Source organism: Ambystoma mexicanum, chromosome 3q (genome assembly GCF_040938575.1).
Source record: "Ambystoma mexicanum isolate Mex_15411 chromosome 3q, UKY_AmexF1_1, whole genome shotgun sequence".
Lineage (NCBI taxonomy): Eukaryota > Metazoa > Chordata > Amphibia > Caudata > Ambystomatidae > Ambystoma > Ambystoma mexicanum.
In genome coordinates, this window is record NC_090926.1 from 966864939 (window position 1) to 966880311 (window position 15373).

Consider the following 15373-nt stretch of genomic DNA (forward strand, 5'->3'; position numbering starts at 1 on the left):
TAAGTACCATATTAAAGCTTATCGTACAATTCAAAAGAGGAGTAGGAGAGTTCGGAGAGGAAAAGCTCTCACAGGTTTTTTTATGCAGCGTCCCCAAGCTCAACATCAAGGAGCTTTGACACTGTCTCAGTACCTCACATACCAGAGCCTCCCCGCTGCATTTCATCAAGGCATTTAGGTACATCACACATGGTCTGCTTGCAATGTAGCCCTCTATAAATCCCTCTAAAAATAAAAATGAAAAGACAACATTTCACACATCGTATTCTGTGTTGGCTCTCACTGCACTACAGACCAGTTCTTGCTAGTCATACAGGGCAGTTTGTTCCTTGTTGATGTTATCCAAAAACATGCCCCAAACTTCATTACCCCGGTCTACACCAGCTCCTATGGGTGGAGACCTAATTCAGAATTCGACCGTGGGTGACGAAGGGCCAACTGAAAAAGGCACCCCTTTGTGCAAGAGTTGGACTCACAAGGCCTACCCCGTCATTCACAATCTGATTTACAGAGTCATTTGTAAGTGGCAGGCCCTTTGTAGAGGCAACAACCTCTACCCGGTTCTTCAACCCTTCAACAGCTGCCAACTGATCAGCCGCCGTCAAAAATAGGTGATTGGAACTGAGTCATTGGATTACTAGATATGGGCCCTTGACTCTGGACACCGTCCTTGGACACGGACCCTGTCTGCAGTATGGTGTTCTGCGTACAAGGCTGAATAGGTGGCATGTTTCCACATCCCGTTGAAAGTTCCAAGTCAGTAATTTCCCTCATGGGGTTAATGTTCGTTGAAAGTTCTGTCGTGAAAGAGTCATTACTTGTATTGGACGGGAGACCCAGCTGAGTGACATTCTATTCCCACACCTTTACCTACAAGGCTGGTCGTTCTCAGTGCCTCATTACGTGGGTATCCCTTAAATGAAAACGAATGCTCTTGTTCATTTCCAAAACAAAAAAGAAAAAAGGTCCTGCTGCTGACGTCAGGTTTTGCAAGACCGGTGGAGCAGATGATGCACAGTCGGAAAAATACAAGTTTGCTTTTGGGGTGGAGACAGACAGGACAAGCCGCATGAAAGCACACTTTGCTATAGCTTGGAGAAATGCTATAATGAGCCAAAAGCGATCGCAAAACCCTCACAGGTATCTGTTTTAATCTAGCACCAGTATCAGTTTCCTTAGTTGTATCAACAGAAAAACCTGCAAATGCCACATTTTCAGGTGCCCGTTTGTCACTGTTCATGGTTAAAACGAACTCCTCATTTGCCTCGACTTCCCTGTTAATCCGAGAGGAACGGGGGTCTCCATTAGGCACTGGTGGTGAAGAATGAGGTGCAATGACCCCATCTGGCTCCACCTCACCCGACAAAACCTTGGTTCCTACTCCAGAGGATACATTGTTTGATGCCATTGTCAGTTTCTCCAGCTGTAGTCCCGCTTCTGACCTTAAAGAGTGTTGGGACATGATCTGTTGTAAAGACTGTAATTTTGCACAGAAAGACAAGTATATTTGTACACCAATATGAGGGTTAACGCAAAGGGTGTAGCCCATGTTAGGAAAGATTTGCTATCATGGGTAATTTGACCTCAGAACCCCCCCCCCCCCAACTTTTCTCTTTTGTCTGACCATCTTAGCCCGACTTAACAGTGGAGCTCAGCCTTCTGCTGTACTCTGCTGGGCTTTTGCTCATCTTGTTAAGGGGAAACTGACATGCCCTTCAGACTGTCAGTACTGGGATACTTTGTTTCCTTTAGTCTTTCACTTTGTTGTCATTCATTGGCCAGATTTTATCAGTGCACAATGTACCTTCCAGTACAGTTCGATGGGGGTCCCTTTTTCATTAAGGCCCTAGACACACTTGAAGGATTTTTGGTGAATGTACAAGTGTGCACAGGACTAAGCTGATGGCAGCAGTCACTTCTAAAGCATTTTTGACTCTTTTCTATGGTCCAAACCGCATTTACAGCGTTTGCCCAGGACAGTGGCCAGTGCATAAAATGGCCATGCCACCAGGTCCTTTGGCCATTTTGTCCCTTTGCCTTTCCCAGGTCGAGCAGACCCGGGAAGTTCCTTATTTGGTCATGCAGACCCCCGCGCAAATCGAAGCTTTTGCTGGCTTCTGCATGCCTTGTGTGTGTGCGCCCAGGATGTGGGCTGGAGCCATCTGGTTCCAATACACATCTTGGGTGCCAGGATGTCTGGTGTCCTAGAATGACTGGGACCACCATGGTCCACGTCTGGAATGGTTGACTGTGAGAAGACCTCCTATTGGTTTCTCTTCGGTTTGGCACAAAGGAGATTCTGGATAAGAGGAGGCACTCTAAACCCATTCCAGGTCTATCTTCTATCTAAAGGCGGCAAGTATCCTGAATCGAAGAAGCAGATCCGTGAAACCGCTGATGACCCGCTGGAAGGTTTGGCACCCCGTCCCTGCTGTTGTCCCATCGGAGTCCCCATTTCTCTTCGATCACAGAAGGCCTGCAAGGGCGCTTTATTTTTTATTTTATTGATATAGCTGGCATAAGTCAACTTTACAATACATAAAATATTAATTTTCTAACATATTTACATAAAAAATAAACAATTAACTTCGTAGAAAACCATTACATATATGTACATTTTCATTGCATTAAAAAAAAACAATAAAATAAGTAATTAAGATTAAATCATATGTGTACTCACAATTGTCAATCAATTAGTTGAACCCTTTAGCATACTTAAACCTTGTGTGCCTGGATGTGATACATTTTATTTTATAGGGCGCTTTGACCCGTTGGAGTAGTGGGACTAACTACTCTCGGCACCTCCTGCTTAACCTGCAAACAAGCCTTTTTAGAGGTTTTCCTGGACCGCCCAGTGAACTGACCAGATCGTACGGGACTTTTGCCCTAGAACCGCCGCCGTATCAGGTTTTTGACCCGAGACTTTGGGAACTGTAAGCTTTTGGTAGAAGGCACTCCTCGGCCGAGTTTCGTACACCTAGCATTCCTAGGTCTGGAATTAGGAGAGCCTGCCTGAACTCGAGTCTACGCGGTACCTGTGTTTCCCCGCTGTGGTGACCAGCTTCGTGGGTGCCTTGCTGCTGAGCCTTCATCCACTCTGCCCCCCGCAACGAGCTGCAGTGGAACTGGCCTGATCCCTTCACCAGAAATGGAGAAAATGCCACTGTCTCACCACGGACGGAGGTCCCAGAATGCAGATCCTGAAAGCCGGAGACACGTGCAAATGCAGGACTTCAACCTGCAAGTGAACTGGACTTGACTAGCGAAGTTTAGTCCGGAAGGCATTGAGGGCCTGCGAGTACTTGCAACACTTACCAGTGGCCCCTGGTGCATCCATAGACTTTTACGCATAAGTGTTCCCCAAGGGCCAGTATTCCTTGTTAGGGTAGTCTGTGCTACCATCCTAATGCCGATTCCTGGAAATCGCTCTGCCGTCTTGTGGAGACCAACCTCGAATAGTGGAACTCTATTATTCTTCTATGCCTCACCCACCTTACTGAGTCACTAGAGCCCCTTAAAGAGACCCGTTTTTGTATTTAACCGCACAATCGAGTGCTGCTGTGATGAACTTACTTTTGAGCACAAGGCTCCACAGTTCTTAGGGATTGGACTTCATATTAGTTAGGGTTTTAATTGTTGAAGGGCGGCCTGAAGTATATTCGCACTGTCTGACCCCTTCTGTTTCAGGTTGTGGATCTCTACTTGTGTAATACTACGTTAGACCAATAGTTACTGTATATATGTTTGATAGTATAGTGTTGTGTTAGTATTGCAAATATTGCCGTGGTTTCACTTTGTGTTTGAATTCAAGGGTCTTTCATAAATGTATATGTATTTTTGATATATACACCCGACAGAGTAATTTGTGGTGTTGTTTACTGTGTGTGCTCATCGATCACCCTCACCACTCCCGAGACCTAGCCTTGACCGCCGCCAATGCTATCTTGATTGGTCTGGCTTGTCCAGAAGGTTACCCAGTTTCAAGAAACTAGGTTGGCCTTCTGAACCTCTGCCCACCAGGTCAGAGTTCAGAAATCCATTTTAACAGCCTGCAGTCGTCAGCCCTTGCTTCCCCAAGGCAGTCTGACTGCCACCAGGCATTTTCCTACCTTGTGAGCTTTGTGCAAAAGCTGCAGGTTACAGTGCCCTGGACCAAAGTGTGTATTAGATGGGGCGGGTGTAAAACTTGAACTGCTCCTTCAGCACAGCTGCGTCGCATTGCACCGTTCTGCGGTGAACCGAACAGAACACGGCTACCCCTGTATGCTGCTGCTGTTCACCAATTCACATCTACAACGCAACCTGTCAAGCTGCAACACAGTGAGCAATCAGACCAGTGGCTGCTTCTGACAAATTATGCAATGGCATAATTACAAATTACACTGAAGGGCAATTATGAACACAAACACTCAGCTAAACTGTAAAATAGCTCTTCAGGGCCATTTGTTCATAAAAATCATACATGAATGAATAACTACAGTAAAAATAATACATTAATGTCTAATTGCTACTCACATAAGGAATGTAAAAAGTCTAAAAATACTTCACTGTTGATGCAAATGCAAAAGAAATCCTCATCTTGCTAGCCATGCACGACAAAGCCCCCTGAAACAAGCCTGGCAGAGAGATCTTCGCATCAACGGGCCTGGGAACAGTGCATCCAACCTCCCACAGTAGCTTTCTGTTTGTCAGTTCCAGTGCCCCTGGATTTACTCCCACAAATGAGTGATGAATGTAAAGACTGGATGGGGTATCTGTACTCCTGCCCTCTATATGGCAGAGTAGAAGTACAGACCACCCCAGCCAAGATTCTCCATATGGTAACGTTGGACGAGCAATCAAGGCTTAAGCTCTCAGGAGGTGATGCAGGCTAGTTCGCAAGTACCGTCTAGTCCCAAAGCCCCCACAAAGGAATGTCCACACACTATGTTAGTGATAACACATTTCTTTATATAAATAAGGTTCAGGTTGATATACACACAACAACACTTTGTGCTCAGGCAATACTATAATGATAAATGTACACTTTCTATGTGCTACCACAATTACCCTTTCACTCCATTAAAATGCACCAACTGCTGACAGTTTCAAACGGCATACACATAAATGGCAAAAAGTTATCAACCATAGACTTGAGAGGGAAACAAGTGGGTTAAACAATTGGCAGAATACTGGACCCCTACCCCTAAGCACAGTTCTGTGTCAGGATCCCCCCACCTGGTCAACCTGTAAATAAAGTATATTGACAAGCCGGTCAAGTGGCACAGCGAGTAGAGCGCCCGCTTTGACACCCGTGCAGAGCCTGTTAACGCAGGTTCGAATCCCGGCGGGGCCAAACTCAGCCTTTCATCCTTCCGAGGTCGATAAATGAGCACCACACACCGTGGGTAATAATAAGCAGCGCTCAGATACCTGAGGGTTTGTAGCGCTATATAAAAGCCTAATTATTTTAAAAGCCTAATTATTAATTAAGCCCAGTCAATATATTGTTTAGGAGAGTCTTATTCCCTTCTACAAATGTTCTACTACCCAATGTACCTGGTTTAGCAGAGTTAGACATCTGGTCATTGACGGATCCTTCTCGAGTGAGCTCCCTTTAAAAAAAAGCAGGAGCCACGGATCAGCGAGATCCCTTAAAGAAAAGGTCAATGATCCGGTCGAGGCGGCAGCTTCGGTCTTTGCGGTGCTAGTCGATGATCAGTTGGGAATGTCCTACTAAGATGAGGCGTGCGGTGCACCTCGACGATGATAGTTTGTTGCCGCAAAGAGTCAGTGAAGAGCGTAGGCATGGCAAGGGTGTCAGGTCGTCGGCACTCGACCGCGGCTGGCTTTTTGACGTTTGCCGACGTCTTTGTGGACTGCTAGTGGCGGGAAACCGACCGGTGGATTCTCCTCAGTTCGGTGGCAACCTTGACTTTCTCCAGTGGGACAAAGCGGTCGACGTGATGAGCAAGGGAGTCATATATTCAAATGGCTTAGGCAATGGAGCGTTGCAGCTCCGGTCGACGATGGCCGTCGACGGCAATGGACTTCAATGTCCGGGTGCTTCGCTTCAGATTCCTTGGTGGTCCCCGTCTCCGGTCGCCAGCCTTTCAAGGACTGACTTCCAGGGAGCCTTGGTGAAGGTAAGCTGGTGCACGATGGTCCTTGTAGCTTGGGAAGAGGTCTCCTAGCCAGTTCCTCTCTTAGATCACTCCTTGACAGACAGCAGCTTTCAGATTGGTGAAGGAAAGCACCAGCAATTCTTCCAGCGGGCTTCAAGGATAAGCAGCTTCAAGTTTCAACTTCAGCTTCTGAATGATTTCCATCAGTGAGAGGTCCCCAGATATATGGTCTCTCATTCATTCTGCTGGGTCACACGCAAGCACCCAAACATTCAGAAGGGCATTCAGGCAGGCAGGCAGGCAGGCAGCCAATCAGGCTCATAGTGCATTCAGGCCATTCTTCTCCATCCAGACACTCACAACATGGAATGCGGATTGGGACAAGTACCCAGCCATTCAGCACTCCACACTGCATTCATACCAGTTTCGGGCAGGGCTGTCTCAGTCTTTGTGTCACATACCAGAAACCCATAACATAAAATGCATATTGGTCACATACTCCCTTCACCCAGGTCCCACTCCAAGGGCGTACCCACAACATACAGTCATTGGGAAGGCTCCAGCCAGTTTGGCCTGGACTTCCCCACAATACCATATATGGAACTTCCATCTAACAACCAGTCAGGGGAAGGGACAGAGTCAGGGCTTCCCAAGACTTTGGGAAAACAAGGTTACAGGCAATAGAAAGCAAGAGGCCACAGGGGCCATCTTGTCTTCTATCAGGAATCAACTGATTTCAATGGCAGGGCCTGGGTATCCCAAAATGGAGGATACTCAACACACCTGTCAAATTCAGCATGGAGTTGCCACCAGCCCATACCCTGCTCTGTGGGTCACACACATGTGCTGAAAAAAACATACACTAGGGGTACAGGGTTGTACCCCCACACATGGGTGCCATAAGGGTATCCCAAGAGTCTGTTCAGCACAACCAAAAAGAGGAAGAGCTGCACTGCCAGGAGTCCCGCCTGGACTCCTGCGCAGAAAATAACACAGAACGCACATGTATAAATTACATCATGACAAGGACATGGAGGCCCTGTCCCTCAATTGCCTTTCAAGCATCACAATGTCATTTTCCAGAACTTCCTGGCTTTCAAAGTCTACCTGTTGCCAGTTCCCATGAGCTCCCGGCCGGAGTGACCCATGACAACCTCAAGAAGCAAACTTTTCCCTTTCTCACGGAAGCGTGAAAAACAGAATCACTTTCCTTCAGCTCTACAACGTTATCAGGCCCTAGCTGGCACCTTCATTCAAAACAGTCCTTGAAGCAATGCAGACTAACATAAGCGAGAAAAACATGCTTGCTAGTGGAATACTACTAACACTATTCAGAGTTCACATTAAAATGCAGCTTTCACTGAGTCTTGAAAAGAATGTCCATTATGGCTCTGGTCGCACCCAGAATGCACCGCACATAGGCGCCATGTTTCAGTCAAACTAGCATTACATGCATACAGGTCAGTGCGTACCAATATTTTGCGCAATTGTACTAATTAATCCCGCTGATCACTCGCACCTACGTCCACTCCATTCCCTGCCAAACCAAAAGTAGGGACAAAATTGAGTAGTAGTTGTACATATTCTTTGCTATAAGCCAAGTACTTATCAGGCAAAGACATCATATTTGTTATCGATTGTACAGATTTCTCGAGGCAGAATAGTTTCTAAATAAGGTATACAAAACCTCTGAGACTATAAAGCCTCATAAACTATGTTGACTAAACAAGTTACTCCCACCTAAGGGGATACACTCACCTTCCTACTTCGTGGGATATATATATGGTATGATTATCATAAAGGAAGGCTAGTTTTAAAGAATTCAACTTATTAGCCAAGAGGATACACAACACACAGTTAAATAGTGCTAAAAAAATAGACATAACCTTATCCAAGATACAAACAAAAATAGATCCTATAAAGAATTCTTAAGGTGTAATAAAACACAACATCAACACATGACTTACAGAGATGTGTATGTAAAACAATACAGTTCTAATTTCAAACTCAATACACACAACAATACAAATGTCAGAGTTAACACCTCAAACGGAAGCAGCAGCAGAGATTGCGTTAATGTATGTGCACATGTCGAGAGTAGCCAAAGTCACCTCCACAATTCTCTACTGTATTGTTCAGAGTTCTGAAACTGCATCCTGGACCTTCTCTCTTTTTTTTATGTTTTTATTGATTTGGCTGAATAATGAACCTTTCAATTAAAACAATTTTTTTACAAATGTACTTCTGAATTTACAACATTCTTACACATTTGTAACATAATAGTACGAATATTGTTACTTGGTGGGAGTCCTTTGCATCCTGACCACCTGACTTTGTGTGTTCCTGCTCCCCCTGACAGCAGCACTGCGAGCGTGCTGCGAGTCCCGTTCCCTGGAGGGGGCGGAGCCTAGCGTGCACACGTGACGGATCACGTGACTTGAAGCAAGCACAAATGGCCGGCAGAGCCGCCCCTGCGGTGCTGATATTGTTACTTGGTGGGAGTCCTTTGCATCCTGACCACCTGACTTTGTGTGTTCCTGCTCCCCCTGACAGCAGCACTGCGAGCGTGCTGCTCTTGCTGCGAGCCCCGTTCCCTGGAGGGGGCGGAGCCTAGCGTGCACACGTGACGGATCACGTGACTTGAAGCAAGCACAAATTGCCGGCAGAGCCGCCCGTGCGGTGCTGATATTGTTACTTGGTGGGAGTCCTTTGCATCCTGACCACCTGACTTTGTGTGTTCCTGCTCCCCCTGACAGCAGCACTGCGAGCGTGCTGCTCTTGCTGCGAGTCCCGTTCCCTGGAGGGGGCGGAGCCTAGCGTGCACACTTGACAGATCACGTGACTTGAAGCAAGCACAAATTGCCGGCAGAACCGCCCTTGCGGCGTTAAGCCCTGGAGGCAGTAAGGGCTGGTGCTGTTTGGCGTGGTCGGCTGTGGGCCGTGATATTTTACCGTCAGCGGACAAGTATTTTCCACCTGTTGTCCCCATTCGGATCATCCACGTTTCTTCTTTGAGTCTAAACCCCTATCCTGTGACTTCACTGGTAAACCAATTGACCCTTGTTTTAAGTTCACTACGAACGCCCAAGGCTTGAATGTAAAAAACTTTTTGAGAGTTTCTGATAACACTCTTATTAAAGAGGGCGTAATCCCTCTTTTAAAAGAGCTTCACCCTATGCCTGTAATATGTGAAGCATCTGGATCCCCAGGGTCCAACACCAATTCCAATAGAAACCAAGAGCCTCAAACACTATGTCAGAACTCCTTAGGTCCCGCCGGGTGGGGGGGTGGGGGGGAGGGGGAGTCCATTATCACATGATTGCCATGTTCCCCCGCCACTCCCCCTGATCAAAAGCTGTGCTGGTTCATCGGATCCTCAGCCTGCAGTAATTGAGTTAAGCTCGAACTCTTCCTTTTTGGAAGGGGATGATTGTCGGAATTCATTAGAGCTACCTGAAGTCTCTTTCATATATTCAGACACAGCACATAGTTTGGTCGCTTCATTTGCTGCCCCCACTCCCAGACGTATCCCTGACATTTCGGTCAGACCATCTGATGACCCTATTTTGCCTTCAGTCATTTCCCCGTCCATTCTGATTGAGACCACGTTGCATGCCATGAATTTGGCCATTTCTTCTCTTTTTAAGCTGTTTGAAACGCTCGACCGAAAACTGCAGGCACACGATAAACAGATTGAGAAATTATTACATTGGCAAGCAACGCTTAAACATAGTATTGAAACGAATATCCGAAAAAAACCAAAATCAAACCCTGACAAATCACTGATTTTTGATAAATCGCCTACCGTTCCCATTACACAATCACAAGATATAAAGTTTAAGACTTTACCTGCCTTTCCGAATGTAATTCACAACGATTTTTCACTGCCCCAAAACATTGAAAAACCAAAAGACAAAACTTTGTCGGACTATGTAGTTCCTGGAGACAAAGTGTTTAACATTTTCTCACTTAATGGATTTAAGCCACCCGAAACAATACCTAAACCAAAAAAGAACTTGGTTTGTAAAAAAACAAAAAATGGTAAAGACATAACAAAAACGACAACCTCAGCAACTAAAACCTTCATTAAAGCCCTATCCTTGCCTAGGAAGCACACCACCATGGCTGCGGAAGCAGTACAAAAAAAAAATATAGCGCCTTGGCTAATGCTAAGAAAGCTAGTAACCAGCTTACGACATGCCCGGCCCAGATAGTAGCTTATGATCCATTAGACGCGCTGGTTGAGGCTGCTGAACATGATAGGGCGGTGAATACACAAGCCTCATCTCCCTTAGTACCCCAATGTGTGGCGGTACAAGTAAAAGAGGGTGCTACCCTTGCAGCTTCATCACCTTGTTCTCCCGAGAGGATCTCAGATAAGAATGTTGAAGCCAGACGGAACAAAATCAGAAAGGAGATTGACTACTATATGACTAAACAAAGACCCTTGAATGCCCAAGTAGAGATGCTGAAGGATAACAGTCCATACAGAAAAGAATCATGTGGCACAGCCACTCATTACGCCCTTGATCCCTGAGCTTTCTTCTTTAAAGAAAATGTCTGCTCCCCTTAAAATTCCTATTAATTCTGCTAATATACCCACCACCAAACAACCCACATTTGGTGTATCTGAAATGCCAATACAGCAAGTAATTAAAACCGCGGTGGAAGAATATATGACCAACTTGAACAAAAATGCTACATTACATACGAAGTTAGAGGCTGACCAGCACATTATGCATTCACAATTAACTGATTTAAGCCGTTATCCGGCTGGCCCTGTTGCAAGTGTTGATATACATCCTCAACAACAAACCCACTCACTGGGTACAAGCTGGCTGCACTCTAATAGGTTTCCGTCTTTACCATCAAAAAACTCAAAAATATCACCCAAACAATCGCTATATCCATTGATTATTCGATGCAGAGATATACCTTATGCGAAGTATGATTTAAATCGCACTAGTATACTACAATACTAGCTGAAATTCCTGCGTTAGACGATCTGCAATCCTCCGATATTGATTTGGTGGAATTTATCTTCGATAACGATCTCTCTGTTGCACGGTTCTGGGTGTCCTCACGAGTTGTGTTAAACACTTTGTGGCTTGCTAAACGAGAAATATATGAATTAGGGTTCAAGCTTCTCACTGCTGTGACAAATCAAGTTCCTATTTCTGCGGTGCAAAACCCATCAACGCAGACATATGTTTCTAATCAGAGACAGGGCTTATGTGCTCAGTCGATTAACCAAAATTATCATCCAATGTCTCAATCTGTATCAAAGCAGTCGTAACTTACTTTGCAACATCCTCTACCATTTTTGTCTATGATAAACTGGAACACTCGAGGCCACGGGCACTTATTGAGGAATGGTTCCAATGAGTTATCGCAGCATGATATTATTTTATTTCAAGAAACTTGGCTCACGGAGCGGCCGGTGTGGGATAACTTTGAAATAGTTTTTAACCCTGCAATACGATCTGTGAAAGGTCGGCCCATGTCCGGTCTCCTTGTGGCATTAAACAAGTCCTCAGAGGTTGTTCTAGAACACCAGTCTGCGCCAAATCCATATACTCAATTGCTAATTATCACAATAAGAGAACAAAAATATGCAATAGTAAATATATATTGGAATCCAGCTGCAATGTCCACCAAAACATTTCTTAAAGATCTGGAAGAGTTATGGTTAGAGATTATTAAACTCCCTATATAGCCGCATGTTATCCTGGCGGGTGACTTAAATTTGCACTGTTTGGATGCTCCCCATAATCGCATGGATAGCAGACTTGTCTCCTGGAACACCTTTATTGAGTCAAAAAACTTGGTTATGTTAAATGGTTCATGCCCGGCCGATAGCCCGCCACAGAACACATGGAAAAGAGGTCACCCTAGAGCCATTATTGATTTCATTTCATTTCGAAAAATAATCTGTAGTGGCAGGTTACATTATTTTTCTCATCGGAGGAGTGTACAGTTTTGCCCCAAATCTGCATGAGCAAACAACCACTTTGGGTGAGCCCCAACATGGCCAAGAGGGCTTTGGGAGCTGGGGGACGGGGTTGTCCTCCCCTAATAAATTCTTTAAAATAATGGGCCAATTACAACCAGCTTTGTAGGGTAGCAAGTGAAAATGATTAAAAAAAAAAAAAATAAATAAAAATAAAAATAAAAAAAAAATTCAAAAAAAGACACCCGGTCACAACAGTTCAACACATTTTCATCAGTCTTTTGATCATTATATATGCTGTTAGAGCCCTGTCAGGAAAAGGCTTGGTCTTGCTGAAAATGTGTAATATGGGGCCACTTTGAAAATTATGTTCAGGACCTCTTAGTTTCCAGTCCGCCCCTATACCACCATTACAGATTCTCACCATACCGCCTCAATCCTCAGTGATGCTTGTTAAAAGACTGGGAAAAGTTTTCCATGGGATTAAGCCCACTGGCAGCTACCACCCCATAACAACTGTGGGTAGCACCTAAAGGAAAATTACAGAGTAGCAAAACAATGGCGAAAGGATCTAGGAAGAAGAAACAGCGGGTACCCCCAGAAGAAAATCACAGTAGAGCGAAGCAGCAGTGGGAAACTACAGTGAATGTTAATCATTCTTTCAGCCTAAGAAGAATGACATTGTTTGCAGGACGCAAAGCTGAATCAGAAGCATCAACTGGCTGAGGAACCGTACAAATTATATTCAAGTGACATATTCTGAGGGTTTACTTAATGGGTGTAGAAGGGAAAAAAAATAATATAATTCTGGAAGGCGGAATGGAGTAAAAACAAAGTGATGGATGGAAAGCTTTTAATTAATAATTTTTAGTATCATTGCACCCAGCAGTCTTCCATGCCATCATTTTTCAGCGCAACTGTGCTATTACAGAAGAGAACTAACCATAGCTCTTGGTTCTGCCACCAAAATATGTAGTTAAGACTTAACTACTTAGCCACGTCACATCTGCTCTGGTAAACAAGGCACCCCAGCCAGTTTAGTGCTGGCAGGACTACTCGCGTTAGTGGCATGGGCAATGTTGATTTGCAAACAAGGGCATAGAAGCAATGGCAGTTATGATGTATTCAAAGCCGTACATCCATCCCCTTCTAGTATTGGCCATTAGTTGGCCCTTTGCACTGGAGTACAGATAGAAATGACAGGATCCGAGGAGTGAGACAATAGTTTTTTGTAGATTTACCCATTAGCCTCAATGGCTATGCCCACCTGCCCATCATCGCCCAAAACAAACCATCCGGGGGTCGCCTTGAGGTAGCTGTACCACTCAGTAAAATCAAACCCTCTGTTCCATACGGCCTGTCAGTGCTATTGAGTAGTCTTCTGAGAATTAATGGTCTAATTGCCACTCTAAATGAGCTGCTAGTGTGACATAAAATGCTTTCAAACACTTTATTTTTAAGCAAGAAGCGTCTCCTCCCATTCCTTATTTACGGAGAGGTTCTGTTTAAAACAAGCATTCGCCAAGCCAACAGTTCTGTCTTATGTAATTAGTTGATAGGTATTTGCCAGGCACTGGCTCATGCTCATAGCATTTTCTCACGGTTGCCCACTTATTTCCATTATGTCAGAGCCTCAGAAAAGACTATCCCTATACACAAAAGCCAAAAGTGTTGGTTATTCCAATGCTTGTTGGTTTCAATTTGTTTCCCTAAGATATATATTGCATAGATGCGACTGCCTGGTTTGCTACATGGAGGGAACCAGGATGCACACAGAACCAGCCCCCATGATCACAAGAAACCCTGGCAGAACCAGATGAAAAATCTTAAGCAAGGAGGGGTCCTGAAAGCAGCGGTTGGGTGTGCAGGGGTCTGCAAGCTGCAGCTCTCCAGATGGTTTTCGACTACCATTCCCAGGATCCCTCTCAGTTCACTGTGTTGGCAGCACCTGATCGGAGTTGCAGTCCAAAACATCTGGAGAGTCAAAGGTTGCAAACTCCTGGTTCAGAGCATTGGACTGGCCAGCTTTGGCAGGAGCCTAACAGCATGGAGTCATTACCTCTGCTTCTAGAAGGATCCCATGCTGGAACATCCATCATCCTGCTCGAGTCTAAAGTGCAGTGTGTCACGTACTCCTGGACATACCGAAAACATGCTTCAAGGAAAGGGTATGACACATGAACGATGCAAGGGGACGATTTGAGCACCTTCACTGTACCCGGCTCTGTGTCATCAGGACATTTTTTCCAGTCTGTGCTGCCAGTTATCAAACTAAATCATTCGGGGAGTTGTCATCTCGTAACTTTCACTGAATAAACAGGACTTCAAGCCCTCGACAGCAAGGGTTTCAAAAAACGAAAGAAAAAAAACAAAATGGTCCCATTACTTAATCTGCATTAAACAATTCTTAGATTAACCAGTTAATTTTCAGACTCAAAACCAGCCACTTAAAACTACCAATATGTTTGGGGGGCATAAAAGGGGAAATGTGTACACTTCTCCCCTGAGCACCTGCCGCGGGTTTTAAGCCCCCTGCTCGCACTTACTGTCCATTCCCTGAAAAGGCAGCGGGAAGGCGCCCCGCTGCTCGTCCACGTCCAATTCGATCTCAAATGTGAATTTCTCCACTCCTGCAATGAGCTCCTGCATGTTTGATCGAACAAGACACGGAGCGGGGACACTGAATTCATATCCAAAAGCAACCTGCCAGCCTTCCCACCTCCTGCTCAAGAAGCAGTCACATGACAACAGCCCAGAGAGCAGTCATATGACCAAAGACCAGCCGAGTGACCCGAAAGCCAATCAGCTTCCTTCCTGCTCAAAGGTAGAGTGTGGGCTCACGTAAAGGGCCACACCTTTTCTTGAATGGCCTACTCAATGATTGGATGCAACATTGTAAATATCAACAATATAACACAATGTGTCACATCCGAGTTCTCTACGTGTTCCCTGTGGGGGTGTTCAGGCCCTCGCCATTGCTATATTTTAAATTCAATGGAAATAACCAGAAAGCCTCGTGATTTGCGCTTGAGAAATATCAGAATTAGAAACAAAACTCCCAGAAACCGAAGTAACACAAGCTTGAAAGATATCATTATGGGCAAATGTAAACTACAAGTACCACAATGCAAAGTAATACAGATTAAAAATACAATCCACCTGATTGGAAAAAAACTACAAGAAACAAAATATATGCTGAAACAAGACGTTTATAATAGCAAATGTAAAAATACACAAATTAGAATGGTCAATGATGATTTTAATTAAGCAAGCATTTAACTCAGTGTACGAGAATGCAAAGTGAGTTGATCTAGGCAAC

General features: G+C 44.9%; 1 protein-coding gene across 2 annotated transcripts in view; it reads right to left on the reverse strand.

Moving 5' to 3' along the window:
- CPSF4L (cleavage and polyadenylation specific factor 4 like) overlaps positions 1 to 14887 on the reverse strand; it is a 224388-nt gene extending 209501 nt beyond the window's left edge. The window contains exon 1 of one of the 2 annotated variants that reach the window (XM_069655108.1): positions 14601 to 14887. In XM_069655108.1, coding sequence (XP_069511209.1) covers positions 14601 to 14703 — 103 coding nt within the window. In that variant the 5' untranslated portion in view covers positions 14704 to 14887. The remainder of the gene's footprint in view (positions 1 to 14600) is intronic. The other variant, XM_069655107.1, reaches the window with a different exon arrangement.
- Positions 14888 to 15373: the final 486 nt, after the last annotated feature.